Source organism: Neltuma alba, unplaced genomic scaffold, assembly GCF_004799145.2.
Source record: "Neltuma alba isolate B1F8T4 unplaced genomic scaffold, ASM479914v2 tig00011304_pilon, whole genome shotgun sequence".
Lineage (NCBI taxonomy): Eukaryota > Viridiplantae > Streptophyta > Magnoliopsida > Fabales > Fabaceae > Neltuma > Neltuma alba.
The window spans coordinates 377655-395353 of NW_021636013.1; the positions used below are offsets into that span (position 1 = coordinate 377655).

At 30.4% G+C, this 17699-nt stretch overlaps 2 protein-coding genes across 8 annotated transcripts; both read right to left on the reverse strand.

Annotated features, from left to right (window-relative positions):
* Positions 1-5056: 5056 nt before the first annotated feature.
* Positions 5057-7562, reverse strand: LOC114711719 (WRKY transcription factor 71-like). The gene is made up of 3 exons (XM_028896145.1): positions 7084-7562; positions 6428-6577; positions 5057-5922 (listed from the first exon to the last, which is right to left on the reverse strand). The coding sequence occupies exons 1-3, from the start codon at positions 7506-7508 to the stop codon at positions 5496-5498; spliced, it is 1002 nt and encodes a 333-aa protein (XP_028751978.1). The 5' UTR covers positions 7509-7562; the 3' UTR covers positions 5057-5495.
* A 5771-nt stretch (positions 7563-13333) lies between these two features.
* LOC114711720 (uncharacterized) lies at positions 13334-16003 on the reverse strand. Of its 7 annotated transcripts, none has more exons than XM_028896152.1 (4): positions 15927-15990; positions 15720-15821; positions 14871-14941; positions 13334-14060 (listed from the first exon to the last, which is right to left on the reverse strand). In XM_028896152.1, exons 3-4 carry the CDS (start codon positions 14897-14899, stop codon positions 13523-13525), a joined length of 567 nt encoding a protein of 188 aa, XP_028751985.1. In that variant the 5' UTR covers positions 14900-14941; positions 15720-15821; positions 15927-15990; the 3' UTR covers positions 13334-13522. The 7 variants fall into 7 exon arrangements, with proteins under 7 accessions (XP_028751985.1, XP_028751986.1, XP_028751981.1 ...); XM_028896153.1 differs by lacking the exon at positions 15720-15821 and adding an exon at positions 15255-15341 and having other exon boundaries at positions 15927-15986; XM_028896148.1 differs by lacking the exon at positions 15720-15821 and adding an exon at positions 15199-15341 and having other exon boundaries at positions 15927-15986.
* Between the last annotated feature and the right edge of the window lie 1696 nt (positions 16004-17699).

Here is a 17699-nt window from a genome sequence, read left to right on the forward strand (position 1 = left end):
TCCTCTCTCCAATGAACACAGACAAGTTCTAAAATTGTTCAGTTTTATCCATTAGTGTGATGACTCCCCATGTTACTTACTCCATACACATGTGATTCATATAAATGAACAAAGGCAGCAATGAAGTCAAACGCATTTTTTTTGGAAGCTTACTGAATTCAAAATTCTGCTCAAATGCTGAGACGATATGGATGATAATGATAGTGACATTCCATACAATAATATTGACTTTAGAGGTCGGCAATTAACGTAATTAATTGACTGCTTTTGGTTTCAAATTGGAAATGATTATAACAATAAATAAATTCCATAGAACAAAATTAAAAGGAGCCCACGAGACAAGCAAACTGTTTTAGACTTCCTGGTCAACAAGGGTAAAGTTAATTCATTGAAAGCCATGGCCAGAAGAGAATTTTGATACTATTATGGTCAAATTAAAATTTCCTTTTTAATCATTTAATTTTATACAAACTTTTTATTTCTTATCTTAATTTTATAAAGTATATTTTCAGTCTTTTAATCCTAATACCACTAATCAAGAATGATGATTTCATGTGACACTCATTGTTATTTTAAACATTAGACTCAATATATAAATATTTGATAACATAATTTTATCAACATTTAAAAATCAGTATTAATAATGAAAATAATGATATTATGATTAGACAATTGGAAAGACCATATAAAATTAAATGACCAAAAGTCTTGTATAAAGTTAAAAGAGTATAAAAGTTTGCTCTTGTATATTATTACGAAATATTATCTCAAGAGGCTCTGTGTGTGTGTGTGTGTAACCGTAAATTAAATCATAGAATCACCAATAGTTGACATATCGTTAATGCGATCACCTAATTAAAAGACAAAATAATTAGCGTGAAGATTAAGTAAATAAGAGAGATGAAGAGAGGATAAAAAGATTAGATAGAGAAATTTGTCTTGATTCAACCCTATTACATGTCAATTCTCCACAATAATACTAAAAGATTTTTTCAGTGTAATAATTATAGTTGCAACTGAACATTTCTTGAATTTAGCCTCAACTCACTTATTTCAGCTAATAAAAAAAATTAGTATACAAGTACACTCAGCCTAGCAATAATAAATACACACACCCTAGGGATACCTTTTCTCATAATTAAGCTAACTAAAAACATAAAGAAAGCTTCCTTTAATTACTCTACTAATTAATTTAGGGCGTGTTTGAATATCAGTTTGGTGGCATACATCTAATTTTGCAAACCTAATATTTAATCGAATGCTTGTTTAGTAATTATTTTGACTAAATTTGATTTTGCTCTTCAATGTTTTGCTTTCCTGATGCGACTAGATCACTAGAATGTTGTTGGTTGTATTTCTTTTAATAAAAATCCAAATCTTGTGAAAAATTACTCCCTTCTATTAGATTCAAAGCCATTGGAAACCATTTTTTATAACTAATGTCCAAACGTGTACTCCTCCGATGTTTCTTATAAGATCTATTTAACTAATTTAATTAGATTAAGAAAGTTAGGTAAGTTAGTTAATTATAAGAAATATGACATATTTTTTCTAAAATACCATAATCATCTTTCTTAATATCTTTACTTCCTCATTTACTTAATTATGATTGAGAGGGTATCCATATTGATAGATATGAGAAATAAATCTTTTATTTAGTACCAAAATTAATTAACAATTAGATTCTATATTAAAAATCGAAGAAATATTAAGTAACTAGATTGTTCATTGTGATAGTGAACGATGCAATTAAATTTGATGGTTTGAATTTGATAATCTTTTAAAAGTAAATGCTTGCATTTGCCATTATGATATAATTTGAATAGTACTTGGAATTACAATAAAAAAGTGGAGAGAAAAGGTTAAAAAGAAATTAAACCTTTGAAAAATATGAGGAAGAAAAACCATATAGTGCTGAGTTTTGACCGCCCAGAATGTTATGTTCAACTAAATAATTATGATTAACGCTTTGTTAGTTCCGCTGATTATGGTCATAGTGAATTGGTCTCGTAATGATTTGCACCTAATTCTGCGCTTAATTAAAAAAAAGTATTATTGCGATTTCATAAGTAATTATCTGGTTAGTCGTCAGTTATGTCAGAATACTATATAGTCCAAGTGTGGGAGTTAGAAATATGAATAAGGATGCAACTTAGAAGACAGTATATGTGCAGCTGCCCCTCTAATTTTATATCATTCCTATTTTTATTATAAGTCACTTATAATTTATTATTTTTTTACGAGAAACTTAAGTGATTTGGGTTTTGGGAGCCCATCAAGGCCAAAACATATCTCCAAGTTTAGAGATTGCCCGCTAACATAATTCTCATATCGGCAACAGGATTTGAATTTATGATATTATGATTTATGAGCCAATTCACTTGTAATTTTATTCTCACATACTATGATACTACATACTAATAAATGCATCATATTGACAAAAACTTCCAAATTTATCTTTGTTAAAGTTTTTTCTCGATCTACATTTACAGACCATTCTCAGTTCTCTACCATCTTTCTCTTTTTCCAATAAAAACTAAATAAGGGTATAAGATTTCAATTATTTAACCTTGCAATTATTAATCATAAATAAAAATATTTGCTGATTTATTTTTATTCTATTTTGGAAGAAAATATGTAGATGTTGAATATATTATATAACATCCTTTTAAAAGCTGAAACCTTAGAGCATCATATCCAAATATGAATAAAGTTATGATCATTTCAAAGAAGCCAACTCCTATAACTATTTCTGTATTTTTATGATGAATCAGTGAATCAATATAATATATAAAAGCTAAAATATTTCTTTACATCATTCATATGGACACGCTTAATTTATCATTCATGTAGCTGATATTATTTTTTGAGTACAGGATGCTATTATATAGAACGAGGTACTTTTCTTTTTTGTTTCATTTGAATACTTTTGTGAAAAATACAGAAAAGTACTTTTCTCGTTGATATCCAAATCTCAAATAGAACATTAATTAATTTATAATACATACTGAACTTAGATTAGTTATTTATAGATATCAAATATATAGCTAGATTATTAGTTTAGGCCAGCTTGCATCCCCCATAAATGAGAATTGTGTCAATTTTCAAATCAGTCAAATATGCTTAGCTATTTGATTTTGACACCGATATAAAAAATTAATAAATTCTATTAATGGACTATTTTTATCAAAATTGTGATCCAAATTGAGCAACATGTTTTAAATTCAAATAGCTGTGAGTATTTCTTTGGCCCAAAAAAAAAAAAAGGTTGGGAGTACTTCTAGTGTTGGATTTTCAAGACATATACTTTACGGAAAAATATATAAGATTATTTTATAATAAACTTGGAATGTGAGAAGTATATAAATTTTAACATTGTTAACTTCAGAACCATTCCAAATTTTCGTAAGGCATAATTGGAATATTCGATTGAAGCATGCTATTGATAAGAAGTTTATAAAATCCATAATCAATCAAAATTGATTAGATTTTTTTCGGCCAGCGAATCAAAATTGATTAATTAATAGGATATAACTTGAGTTAAATGAATTAGGTCCAATCATTAGATTATGAAATTAGGCATATGATATTTATGAAAACGACTGATTATAATTATATATTAATATTTTATATATTCCATAGTTCAAGTTTTTAGTAAATAAGTACAAATATATAAACACCCAATAAGCGATTGACACTCTTTATATCAACCTTTTTTTTTTAATTATTGATATCCTTAAATCTTCATATCAATTTTTACGAAAGGAATGAAAAAGATACCACCTTCCGTTGATAATATTAGGATTGCATAATTAATTTGTGTGAATACTAAGAAAATTAGTTAAATAATTTATTTGTAATAAATATGTGTTAGTTTTTCTTAAATATCCTTTTTAATCATATACATTAGAATTATTCATAATAAAAACTGTCTTCATATGTGCAATTAGAAAGGAAACTTTGGCCGAAAATTATAAATATATAAAACAAAATAAATTGAGGTCTTATATTTAGAATCAAAGTAATTTTTTTGGTATAATTCTTATATTCAAAACTGGAGAGTACTTTATAAAATTAAGGGCGAAACGAAACTAATCAAATGTACACTTTTTGTTAAATAAAATCCATCATAAATACTGTTATATGCGACTTGTGAATAGTCTAGTCGTTATAAAATTTTCTTTATATATATATATATATATTGATGGGGATGGGGCAAATCAATATATACATATACATACACACAGATGTGAAAATCAATAATGGAAGTGAAGTTAGGTATGCATCCACAAATCGAACAAAAACTTTAGGCGTTGCTGCCATCAAAAGGAGATCAACATCAACACGCAAACGCTCAAAACCCACACACATGCATTGAATTTCTTCAAACTCTCTCTCACATATTGTACGGAACTCCATTATTTCACCATTCAAATGAATCCATTTTCATTTTTGTACGCAAAAGATCCAACACCCACATATATAATAAATACTATCTAGTAATTAATAACTCACCATAATATACACGTTAAATCGTTAATATCAATATCCAAAACCCTACTTTCCCCCACCACCCGGCCACCCAGCCAGCTACCTATGAATTTATATATATATCGTAAGTGTTACAATATATATGGCCTTGTCAAAGCTGAACATTTATGAATTATACCAACTTTTAAATAATTTTGTACTTTATAATGTTGGTGGTGGTGGTACTCCTTTTTTATTATTGTTGTTATTATTAGTGAGCACCAACTTCTTTCAATTGTATAGTCGAAGTCCAAGTACACATGGCTCTGAAATTGAGAGTTTAGAGTCATGGCCGTTGGTAATTATGTATTGGTGTGTATTTCGTAGGAAAAAGAGAGTACGTACTATATATAGTATTTTCTACACACACACACACACATATATATGCGCAGTCCTTAAAAAGAAGAAAATTAAATTCGATTTGTTCTGAACCTAATAAGTAATCGCAATTGATAAAAACTGTGTATATATATATACAGTGCAAGACGCAATACTGTGTATGTAAATGGATAATGCAAAAGGAATGAGATGTTCTAATCAGGCAGACTACGGAAAATAAAGAAATATATAGATCCAGTCAGTGGATATATAGGGACGTACATGTAATAATGTAATACATGTGTATTTCAAATAAACATTTTCTTCAGCGGTAAACTAGATCTCTTACTTCTCAGGGGTTCAATTTTCATCCATCGTAGGAAAATCAGAACCCAGAACTGATCTCAGAATTTCACAATGCGTTTAATAGTGAAATCAGTGTCCTGATGAGAAGCATATAGAACTCTTCATAGAGAGAGAGAGAGAGTCAATAATGGTTTCAGGTACCTTCATTATGCTAAGGCGGTCTACATCTAGTCATGATCGATCCGCTTAGTTCATCTTTCGCATCAGTACAGCGACAGTTGATCAGTACAAGATATAGTAATAGGGTTTTCTTCCATGGATATATCTAAATATATATATATTCATGGTTGTCTACCAGGGAAGGATGAAGAAGAAGGAGGTAACAGGTCGTGCAACAAGCCATGGTCGTGAGGGACTTGCTGCTGGTGAAGATGAGTATTATTATTAGGGTTTTGGTGGAACATGGGATGGTTTTGGTGGTGATGAGGATGATGATGATCATCGCCCTGGTAACTTGGAAGAAACTGAGAAAGAAGTTCCTGGGGAAACATGGCTGTTCTTCCCAGCTGTGAAGAACCAAAAAGGGATGGCGGTGCTGCCGCCGCCGATGATAACATCATGGCAGCGTTGGCGCTGCCGCGAAGTGTTGCCGGACAATGGTGGTTGTGCTGTCCTTCATATGTTGTGACCACAATTGATGGATCCTGGAATGACCTCTCCACCCTCTTCTTCACATTGCACTTTTGACTTGTGCATCTGTAATAACTCCTGCAATATGGTATTCATCATATGTTATGAAGTGAAAAGTACCAATCACTTTCTAATTACACGGATTTGATTTCTTTGAAAGTAAACTTCTGAATGATGCACAAGAGTATACTTTTGATAACATAAAAAAGGAATTTAGTAGTTCTCAAGCAATATGAAAATCCAAGAATCTTTTGAAAGAAAAACTATATATGATGATATATATAATCAGGTGCAATGAATATAATGATATGAAACGGTTGAGAGGAATCTGTATGAAACTATTTTGATATGATCATAAGCAAAACAGTTTTCACACCAAGTATTTGGAAATAATTAAAGTGTTGCCTGCTTATACTAGCTAGGACTGAATTATTGCATCAAATTTGGAACCCCATATATATTGCACAGTTTAATTAATCATTTTGGTTTTAAAATTAGCAAGAGGATATAAATAATATGGGGAAAATAATAATAATAATAATAATAATAATAATTTGTGAGTATTAATGAATAAATATTTAACCTTGGGTAAGGACTGTTCTTGACGGCTTTCTGCCCATATTTCCTCCACCTGTATCCATCTTCTAAGTGATCGACCTCACTTTTAGTCAAGAACGCAAAACGCGGCTCTCTTGGCTTTTTCTCTTTCTTATTCCCTCCTTTTGGCTTGTTCCTGACAATTTCACACCAATTTCATAACAAGAATCTACACAGTTTCACACAAATCACTTCAACAACACAAATTAATACTGAGATAGAGAAGTTATTAGGGTTCAGTGCCATTATTTCCATGTTACAACACTTTAATTTGGTTGCATAGTTTTAAATCAGTATAGATGCTTATAGCATTCACATATGCAAGTACTAAGATATGCAAAAACTGGAAAAAAAAAAAAAAAAAAAACCCATTTCACTGAGGCACTGAAAATCATAAATCTGTGGATGAAAAGGCTAATACTGATATAGGTTTGAGTTGATTGGCATATACTTTATCCGAAAACTTAACTATTCAAAGAAAAATCAGAAGTACAATTCCCACAGAGAACTGATATGGAAGGTATATACATTGAACAAATCAGATCCTACTCATCAAATATCGAAGATGGATCAGGCGAAAACATCTCAGCAAATGGAAGGAAAAGAAGAGGAGGAGGAAGAAGAAGAAGCAAAGGAACTTACTCTTTCTTAGACATTTCTTCTGCATCTTGGTCCTTCTCTTTCTTGACGCTTTTGGTGGCTGAGTCTTCTTCTGTTACCACAGCTTCTTCTGCTTCATTATTAGAAGACGAATTGGACACAGAGGAATTGAGCCCCACTTGAGAATCTCCTACAGTGGTCGTCGGACTAGTGACTACAGCTGGCTTCTTTGGATTGAGCTCATCGTTAATGGAGGGCGAGATCACTTCAGATGCTGATGAGCAAGACAAGTCAAAGGCTCTTGAGAGAGTATTATAGTCCATGAATCCACCATTCAAGCAATCTGTGAAGCTCGTACTACCGTGTGAGGAAGGATGATCAAACCCTTGAACAAGGTTCTGGTGGTGGTTGTAATAGAAATTGTTAAGATCATACTGATCGTAATAATGATCCTTCTCATTCGCCATGGAAGAAGAAGGAGAAGAGGAGGAGGAGGAGGAGGGAGGAAGAAGAAGAAGGAGCAGAAAGATATGGAGAGTTTTGAGAGAAATTTCAGGCAAGACTTTGTTTGATTGTTATGGGAAAGGAGGCTTTTGGTGCATACAACTTCGTTGGCTTTTTCTTTCTACTTTCACACTCTTGAGTTTGGGGAGGTAAATGAACAGCGCCTTTTATACATGTATATATATGATTTGAACTTTTTGTTAAATAAATACAAAAGTTTTAATTTCATCCCTTAATTTTATAAAATATCTTTTAATTCATTTAATTCTAACAAGTTAAAAGTTAATCAACCAACAATTTTGAGAATATTTTATTACTACTTCCGGTCCTTAATATAAAAACTAGTTGACTAATTTAAGTGAATTAACAAAATTATTTAAATTAGTTATTTGTAATAAATAAGTGCTATCTTTTCTAAAATATGCCTGTTAATTAAGTGTATTGGCCCAAACTAATTTTTATTACAATGACTGTCTTGGTAAGAAATAGATAAATATCAGAAATAAAGAAAATCGGAGTTTTATATTTAATAATAAAATAAAATTCAAATGAGATTTATATTAAGGCAGAATGTAGTAATATTTAAAATCTCAGTATCAATATTTTTTTTTTGGTTAATTATGAGACGGAAAAAAATACTCTCTGCAAAATTAAGGGACCGGAATGAAATTTGAACGAAGTTAAAGGAGAAAAGTGTATTTCTACCTGTTGTTTAATTACTACTCATATTTTAAAAGGGAAAGAAATGGAATATTTTGTGGTGTTTCTGCTTAGCTTGAAGCGTGATTTAGTTGATTTTGTATTTGTCACGCCATTGGTTAAAGAATTATTTGTCAATTGGTTGGAAGACTAATTGCATATTTAGCCGATATCGATAGCGACGTCTAATCAAAGATGTCAAGGGAAATAACATCTACGGTAAATTATTTTTTGTTCCTTATTTTAATCTTAAATTTCAATTTCAAATGATCGTTTTGAAAACATTGACACAAAAAAAAAATAATGTAATTTTTTTTTCAATATTTCATGTAGGATATGAAGGAGTATGTCCTTTTACTAGTTACATGTCACTGTAAATTTCATAAAAAATTTTAAACTGGTGCAGATAATTAACATTTGAATATTTGTTCTATGAAAAAAAAAGAATATTCGTTAAATATTTGCATGTTTGTTTATTATTACTTTGTAGATTGAGCTGTCATAAAATTGGTTAAAAATATTTTTGAATTTCAATAAAGGCGCCTTCAATCGGCTGGAAGTTTTTTCAAAGCATTAAAAATATATATTTCTTAGTATCAATTTGTACGAAAAATTAAAAATAAATATAGCCTTAGGTACACAAACACAATTTGTATTAAGATATTAATTATGATACATGACAAAGCATTGGGCCCATTGTATATGGAAGGCAGGTCATGTATTCAGATTCAGCTGTTTTTCTAATTTTGCTTTATATTTTAATAATCTCAGAAAAATTAGTAAATATTGAATATTATTTATTAATTTTTTAGGTTTCTCTTCATATAGTTTTAACTGTACTGCATATGATTATTTTTATATTAAATATTCAATTGGTTCGGCATAATATAATGAAATATTTATGTTAACCAGCAAGTGTAAAATTAGGGAAAATAATTTATGTCCAACTTTAAAATGACAATGATGAACCTGCAGATTAATTAAATAAGTTTATTTTTGGCATTATGAATAATTTTTCTGTAACTGTAATTTTCTAACAAATCTTTTTCCCTAATAATTGAAGAATCTTATGAATTAATAACTTTTATGACAAGTGAATGTGAGGCTCAAAATGGCCAGATCCATTATTGACCAATTACGGCTGCCGCAGATATTTTACAATTATTTTTGATATTTTTGACCTAGGAAGTGGTTCTACTTTATTTTGGTTGATAAAATTATTAGGTCTTTTTATTACATTAAACTTAAAATGCATAATATTTTTCAAATTTATAAACAATATGTATTCTTATATTTAATGGAAGAAAAGTATCTTGAAATTACAAATATGATCCAATCCATACATAATTTCTTACTCACAAATTTTTTTTTCATACTACTAAGTCACAAGACCATTGGAAACCAATGCATGTTCTAAAATAACATAGACACAAATAAGTATTACGAAATCATTGTACTACGCATCATTTGTAATTTTAAAATAAAGTCAGTTATATTTATGGATGTATATTATATATTTCTAATATATATATATATATATATTATATTCCTCGATTTCACTACCCTAGATTAATTTTAATTTATATTGAGATATTTTTTAATTAATTAGTAAATAAATATTATAATGACCACTTTTACATATTTTTATGAAGGATATTCTGAGAAAAATAAAAATTGTATTATGTTATATATAAAAATCTAAGGATATAGTATTTATATTTCAATCAAATTAAATAAAAATTTCTGCATACATACAAAGCCTTGTATATAATTTTTTATTTTATTGGAAAATTTGTTAATCAAAATGTGACAAATATACTTTAAAAAAAAAGACACTTATATAACCATTCAATAACAAAATAAAATATGACTGTAAATATACTTTACAACAAATTAAATTGCGTAGTTAAAAAATGTGCTTGTTTTAAGGTTTTGTGCACCCATTAATTAGTTTGTTTTGATATATTGGGATGATATTAGGGTATTAGACAAATCTTAACCTACTTTTATTTACGCAACATGTAGCATCTTGGGATGATGTTTTACACACACACACATATTATCTCTGATCTTAATTATAAGAGCTAGTTGATTAATTTGAAGAGATTAAGAAAATAAATTAAGTTAATTATTTATAATAAATATGTGTTATCTTCCCTAAAATATCTTTACTAATCAAGTTTATTAGCTAGAACTATCATTATTAGAGGGACTATCTTGGAAAAAAATATAAATATGAAAGACAGTGAATTGTGGTCTTATAATTAGGATTAAAATAAAAGTCAGACAACATCTTAGGTTATGTTTGGTAGAAAGTATTGAAAATTAGGAGTAGGGATTGAAACTGGAATTAAGAAAATCTATTAAAAGAGTATATCATAAGAAATTCTTTGTTGTAAGAGATTAATCAAACCCATGTATATAGAATTAGAAAATACCATGAGAAAAAGTAATATTCTCCAATCTCACATCTATAGATTTGTCTAATCCTATATAACAAGTAATTACTCATATTAAAACTATTTTATTGAATTTTCTCAATTGCGATTTCAATCCCAATCCCTTATTTTCAATGCTCTGTACCAAACTATCAAGGACCAGAGTAGTATATTGTAGAGGAGTCGTGCACGCAGAGACATAGAGACCGGCCGTTGAAGAATGAATAATAAAATTTTTGGAAAATGAAGAAAGAGGGAATTGAAAAGGGGAAAAGGAGGGAGGTGAGAAAGAAAAGTGAGAAAGATGTCGGGGGAAGAGGGGCACCGTCATTTGACCGCCGTAAGGCACGTGCCAGAGCACGCCTAATAGGACCGGCGAATATGAGGATGATGTGGCTGATTTTACTCCAAATGATAAGCTTCTGTAGACTTCTCACGACATCCAGCAGCGAACCGCCACCTCGCCCGCGCTCTCAATGTTTTACCAGACCATTCATTTGATAAGAGGTGATAGGCTGTATTGTATGTACAAAAAGCAGAGACGTAATTAACACCAAGTGATTATTCACATTTAGTATTCTGATATTATTTTCTTGATTTATTTATTATTTTGATATTATATTTTTAGTTACATTTAATATGTTAATATTCAAAGTACTGGATGTACAAAAAAAAAAAAATTAGAATGTTGTATATATTATAAATAAAATAAGAATATTAAATGCACATGATAAATAATACTAGAATGCTAGAACCTGCTCCCTTTAGTTCATAATGTGTTGGTTAGAAAAAAATTATAGTTCAAAATATAAGAAGTTGTCAGGATGATCAATGTGATTTTTTTTTTTTAAATTTTTGCTCGTATTAATATAAGAGATAGAAGAAAGAGATGAGCAATAATAAAAACATGATACTACCTCTGGTTCTTAATATAAGATCCCGTTTGATTTTTATTTAGTCCTAAATATAAGACCCCAATTCATTTTGTCTCTCATATGTACTCAATTTTTTTCAAGATAGTCCTTCTAATAATTATAATTTTAGCCAATATACTTGATTAGTAAGGATATTTTAGAAAAGACAACACTTATTTATTACAAATAACTAACTTAACTTCTTTCCTTAATTTTTTTCAAATTAGTCAACTGGTTCTTATAATTAGGACTGGAGGTAGTATTAAAGGTAATTTTGTCATTTTTAAGGATAAAATGTAAAATTTTTATCATTCTAGGACAAAATTAATGACTAAATTTTTTTTTTTATGCTTAAAAAAAGTTAACCAAGTTTATATATCATAGACCAAGGACCATATCAATATGTTAATTAATAATGAGTTATGTTTGTTTGTTTGTGGGGGTCCGTGTGGGGCATGATGAGAGAGGGAGAGAAAAAGGGTAGGGTTGCGGAGTTAGTGCCACGGTTATTGCCTCAGCTTTTCAATACCAAACAAAACCCCGGTTGGTCCCAAATATCAACACGTACCCCACCTCCCGCCTCTCCCTTGGAAAATGACCCCTTCGCCACGTCACCACTATACGCACTCACCCTTTCGTTTCAAAAGCATCCGCTTCTAGTTGTTACACATTTTCACACTGTTCTCAAATTGTACTACCTCGGTCTTAAAACATTATAATATATTAATTTTGTTTTTATTTAATATACGTATTTTAAAAAAATAACTGTATACATTATAATATTACTTCCGGTTCTAATTATAAGATCTCGTTCTACAAACGAGATCTTATAATTAGAACAGGAGAGAGTAAATAAGCAACAAAATAATAAATTCATATTAAAAATTTAATAATATGACTTATAATTACAATCAAGAAAAACCTTTCTCTATTTTATACCAAAGGAGTATTAAAATTCTAGCTTTCGAAAGCATCAAATGTTTGAGAAGAAAATTTAGATTAAATCATTGGATCGTGTAATATATGGGCTTAAACTAGATCATACAGCCTATGAATCATATTTAAGATTTGAATTTTTTTCAGAAAAACAAAATGTGTGTTGGTGCGTTGGCCCAAATAGAACACCAAAGCTTAACCCAACCCCACTCATTTTGTAAATGGGCCAACTCGTATATTGGCATCTTGGCGGAGTAACATTTAATGCCAGTCACGACTGGTAAGGGAGTCGTGTTCCCTTAACCATCATCTCTGGGGTTCGATTCCTGGAGGGATGGGAATGGAGCAAGTGTGCCTGGGAGGGTCACCCCCATCATGGGCCTGACAGTACTCGAAGGATTAGTCATTGGGCTCGCTCTGATGGATACCCTGGTGCATACCAAAAAAAAAAAAAACATTAATGCCAGTCCAGTCAGATTCAATTCTCCTGTCTCCACCAACAGGAGTTGGATTTAACGAAAACAACTAACCCCCTACAACATATTAAACCAAAATTTGAATTCTGCTTTAAAAAAAATCTACATTTAGTATTCAATAGTATCTCAAATAGAATTATCTCGTATTGAAAGATATTTTGACCAAAAAAAAAACTCCCATCTCTCGGGTGTGCCCACACAACTGTTATAAATAATTAAATATTATTACTTCCAGCCCTAATTATAAGACTTTGTTTGTAAACTACAAATAAGGTCTTATAACTAGGACAAAACTAGTATTACTTATAATAAAGCAAACATCTAAGTAGCATTACAATAAACCCTTCACTCACATTACGTGGATATAGTAATCCGACTTACCCATTGATTTTAACCGTAACAAAGTCGAATTAGGATGGTTATGGCATTTAGAAGGCAGAAGCAAGGAGGAACTCTCAGATTTGGATTGGAATGATTCCAAGTTGAGTTTTTACAGTTGCAGACTCACCCTAACTTATGATGAATCATGTATCCATGAACTTGGCAATGAAGAACTGAATATTTGGAGAAGCATAATTTTCTCTCTTTTCCCAATCTTTTTCACACCACAGCCTCGAAAAACACCTAGTTTAAGTGTTTCTCGGCCTTCTTGCACAGCTCTTTTCCTTATGTCTGCCAATAAAGCAGCTCCTTCAGGAGTTTTCATGGTTTCTTTTCCCGCTTCAGACATCTCTGTATCGGCTTCTTCCTTTTCCGTCCCCTCGATTCGATCCTTCCCGTGCTTGCCGACATCAGGTCCATCTGCCTTCTTGCCAACAGAATCATCAGGACCACTGCTTCCCCACCATTTGTTTGAAGTAGTCGAAAGGCCTTCCGACGGAAAACCATACTTGAATTCATCTAATGCTGTCATTCCTTTGGTCAAGTTTGAGCTGACCACGTTGTGGGATGGCCTGGTTTCAATGTTCTTGCTTCCTTGTTGATGATGGGGATTGTGAAACACCGTTACACCCGATGCCTTTGACCTCGCATCATTTGGGTGTTGTAAAATACTGCAATTGAAGAACAGCCACCATTAAAAGTTTGATTAGTATGGATGTTCCATTGAGATTTGGTTCCCCCTCATTTTCAAAGGAAATTTCAAATTTGGAAAGAGAAAGGCATGGTATGTACAGAGCTCATATGTAATTGTAAAATGACGTCCGCTAATGAAGTTCTCTAAATCAAATCCTCTAGAGTCATACAATTATGTATTGAGACACATGCACGCACCCATACATGCACCGACAATGTGACTACACATAGGTACCATTTCCCTTCCTTGCAGCCATCATCTTTTCTTCCTCCACCTCGCTCTAAAGACACCAATGAAGCTATTTTTGTGGCTGCAAACGGTCCACCCTTCCACCGAAGGACGTTTACTGTTAAGTTCTGATGTATTAATGCCAGATGGCTAAATTTCCAGGTAACTTCTAATGCATATTTGGTATTTTTTTTTAACGTCATCTTATATTATTTCCTATGCTTTCTGGGACTTTCAAGAGACATGTGACAATTGATTTAATAAAAGACATTACAAACAATATACAACTCCCATAGAGGAAACAGTCCTTTTCCTATCGGTTGGAATAAGAAAAGACATTATTACGATCAAAATGGAAAAACAGAATACGAAGATCACATAAATCCTCTTATAACAGAGAAACGCCAGATTTAAGAAGAAAACAGAGTGAGGAAAATCAGACACAAGAAAAGGAGATTAATACAACCCATTAAGAGTTGGTTAATGAACACATTCCTGATATAAATAAAACTACAAATATTTAAAGAATGCATAGGTACTAGGGGATTTTGAAGCTTACCTTTTGTTATTGCCGCTTATCAATACCATTGTCACAGTTCTTAATATGAACAGACACGGTTCAACTCAGACCTGGAACATTAAAATTTGAAATAATATTTTCGTGAAGATTACACAAGACTTTATTATTAATAAAAGATACAGCATGTTCAAATTTTCAAAAGGTTGTTGGCGCAGTAAGAAATTTATAGAAGTTCCCACTCATAACAATATCATCATGAATATGCACTCAGGAGGGCTGCTGCAATGAACAAAATCGAGAAAGTTATCTAACAAAAGTAAAGAGCGAAGATATTGTTGTCATAAACAAATATAAGAATACAACATACGAAATGACTCGGTTTCATGGTTCTGCTTTGCCAAATTGTTGAGGAGAAAGCAGTACCAAACTCAAAGAACTTTCTTTCTCTCATCCTCTTTGCATCTGCCAGGGGCATTCCTAATCCTATTACCCAGATAGCAACTATTTGAACTGTTTTAATGTAAAATAAAATATTCAATTATCATTGTAATAACTTGATCACTTCTAACAAGGATATTAAAACTTGTTCAAGAAAGCATGATTAAGAAATAGAAATAAAATTGTTTAAAGAAAAAAAAAAATAAAACACCAGCACAATTGCAACAATACGAGAGCAAAAGGTTTTGCTCCTTGACTAGGAAAGTAAAGCGGAAAACGAAAGCAAATATAGCTCGATGACAGAGTGTTGGAAGATAATATAAGAATCAAGGGTTTAACCAGTTTTATAGAACAATAACGAAATATATTCACCAGAAATTTTAGTGAAATTTGATATTTTTGATGAAAGGAAAAATAAACACCACAAAACAAGGGGAAGAAGAAACTTGCCAACAATCCAAAGCAGCAAACTTGCTTCCAAGTAGTCAAAAATTGGATTGCAATGCCCTTTATGAACTCCATTTCAATCGCAAAATCTTAAGGGCACCACAACTTGAACAACAATCACAAAAATTCAAAACCAGATCACGAGGGCTTTCGAAGATTTCCAACAAAGAAATATCAGAGAATAGAAGGAAGCATCGTTGTGTAGATTACCTCTCAGATTTCAATTTGGATTGGAATTTGGAACAGTGCTTACTGCTTAGTCGTCCGGAATCCTGCACTCGAAAGCAAGAAATCAATATTCAGTGAGAGGAAATAAAGAGGGGGGAAAATGTGACTGCCCGGAAAAAAAAAATCTAAAAAAAAAATAACAGTTAAATTTTACAATTTTTTAAAAAAATTATTTTAAAAATATATTGTTATTTATTTTTTGACTGCAGTCATTTTTTTAAAAGTACAGTAACCAATATTAATTTAAAATTTTAAAATATAATTATAATTTTTTTTGGGATTTTTTTAAAAAAACTGAAAATCTATAAAAAAAAAATTTTTTTACTTCTTTTGTAATTGTATAGATAACGATGTCAAACCTGTGAGTTTAAGTAAACTTATAATAGAAATGTAAACTCATATCATAAAAAACTCATAAGAGTTTATCTTTATTAATAAATTAGTATTAAAAATATATAATTAAATAATCAAAATATAAAAAATGACAACAATTTTATTTAAATATATTTTAAATTAAAATAATTGAAATTAAATCTATCAACATTAACAATTTATTATGTCCAACAAAGAAAATTCTACGGAATATATAAAGTTCTAAACATAACTAAATCTAAAAATTTAGCACGGGTTTAAAAGTAAGTTGATACGATTTTGTAAATTAAAAATATAAAAAAAGTAAATTCGATTAGTAAACTCATAAATCGAAATGAGTTTACAGTTAACATGAGTTTAACAATAAGTCGACATGATTTTGCAAGTGAAAAATGTAAAAATGTTAAACTTATAGAGTCAACTCACGAATTTGATAATAATGTGGATAACTTACACCTCCAACTAGTTGGAAATTCAATTTTATTCTAAATATAAGATTTCAATATATTTTATTTACGATATTTATTTATTTTTTTCGAAGTAACCCTATGAGATTTTCATCAAGAATAGTTTTAATATATATAATTAATAAGAATATTTTAGCAAAAGAAAATATCGATTTATTATAACTAAATGACTTAACTAATTTTTTTAATTTTAATAAATCATCTAACTTTTGTATAAAAAACAGAGGGTGGTATTAAAAAAAATAAAAAAACAATAAAGATTGCAGGTAAAACATACATGATATAAATAAAGACTTGATGATGAATTGCAAGTTTTATTCTAGTCTCCGCCTAGGGAAAGACTTCACGCCTCAAGTTTGACATGATTTCGTTAAATTAAAAGTAGATGGTTCAATCTTGCAGGATGGCAGAAATGGATATGGAGGTGCTGTTTAGAGCAGTCATGACCAATGGCTAGTCAGATTCAGCTATAAACATACCTTTGTGCAACCAATGATTGCAGAACTACTTGGCATAATTCATGGTCTCCACCTTTGTTGGGACATATTGTCATATTGTGGTAGGGGAGGTTGAGAGAGAATACCAGGTCTTGCTTTGTATTGGTGGCCTTTTGTAAGGAACTCCGTCTTTGATTTTAAAAAAAAAATTATATGTATGTATCATTTTTTATCTATTTTTGACGTCACCTATATAATGTAAAAAATAAAGTTGCTAGTTGTTAGTATTTTTTAAATATTTATAGTGTTCTTTAGGTCTGAAATACTATCAATTTATCCCTACAATCTATTTATTAAAATAAATTATGTATCCAATTTTTATTGAGTCAATTAAAATTTAAAGAGGAGTTAATTAAAAACACCCACCAAAAAAAGATTACGCATACAATTTCAATTCAATCAATCATGTTAGGTTTAGA

Excerpts from the sequence above, each read along its gene's own strand:
- LOC114711719 (XM_028896145.1), bottom strand. The coding sequence starts at position 7,508 with ATGGCGAATGAGAAGGATCATTATTACGATCAGTATGATCTTAACAAT. Across the intron at positions 6,578-7,083 it reads GAAGAAATGTCTAAGAAAGA|GAACAAGCCAAAAGGAGGGA; the intron begins GTAAGTTCCTTT and ends TGAAATTGTCAG. Across the intron at positions 5,923-6,427 it reads AAGAACAGTCCTTACCCAAG|GAGTTATTACAGATGCACAA; the intron begins GTTAAATATTTA and ends ACCATATTGCAG.
- LOC114711720 (XM_028896151.1), bottom strand. The coding sequence starts at position 14,899 with ATGGTATTGATAAGCGGCAATAACAAAAG. Across the intron at positions 14,061-14,870 it reads ATAAGCGGCAATAACAAAAG|TATTTTACAACACCCAAATG; the intron begins GTAAGCTTCAAA and ends CTTCAATTGCAG.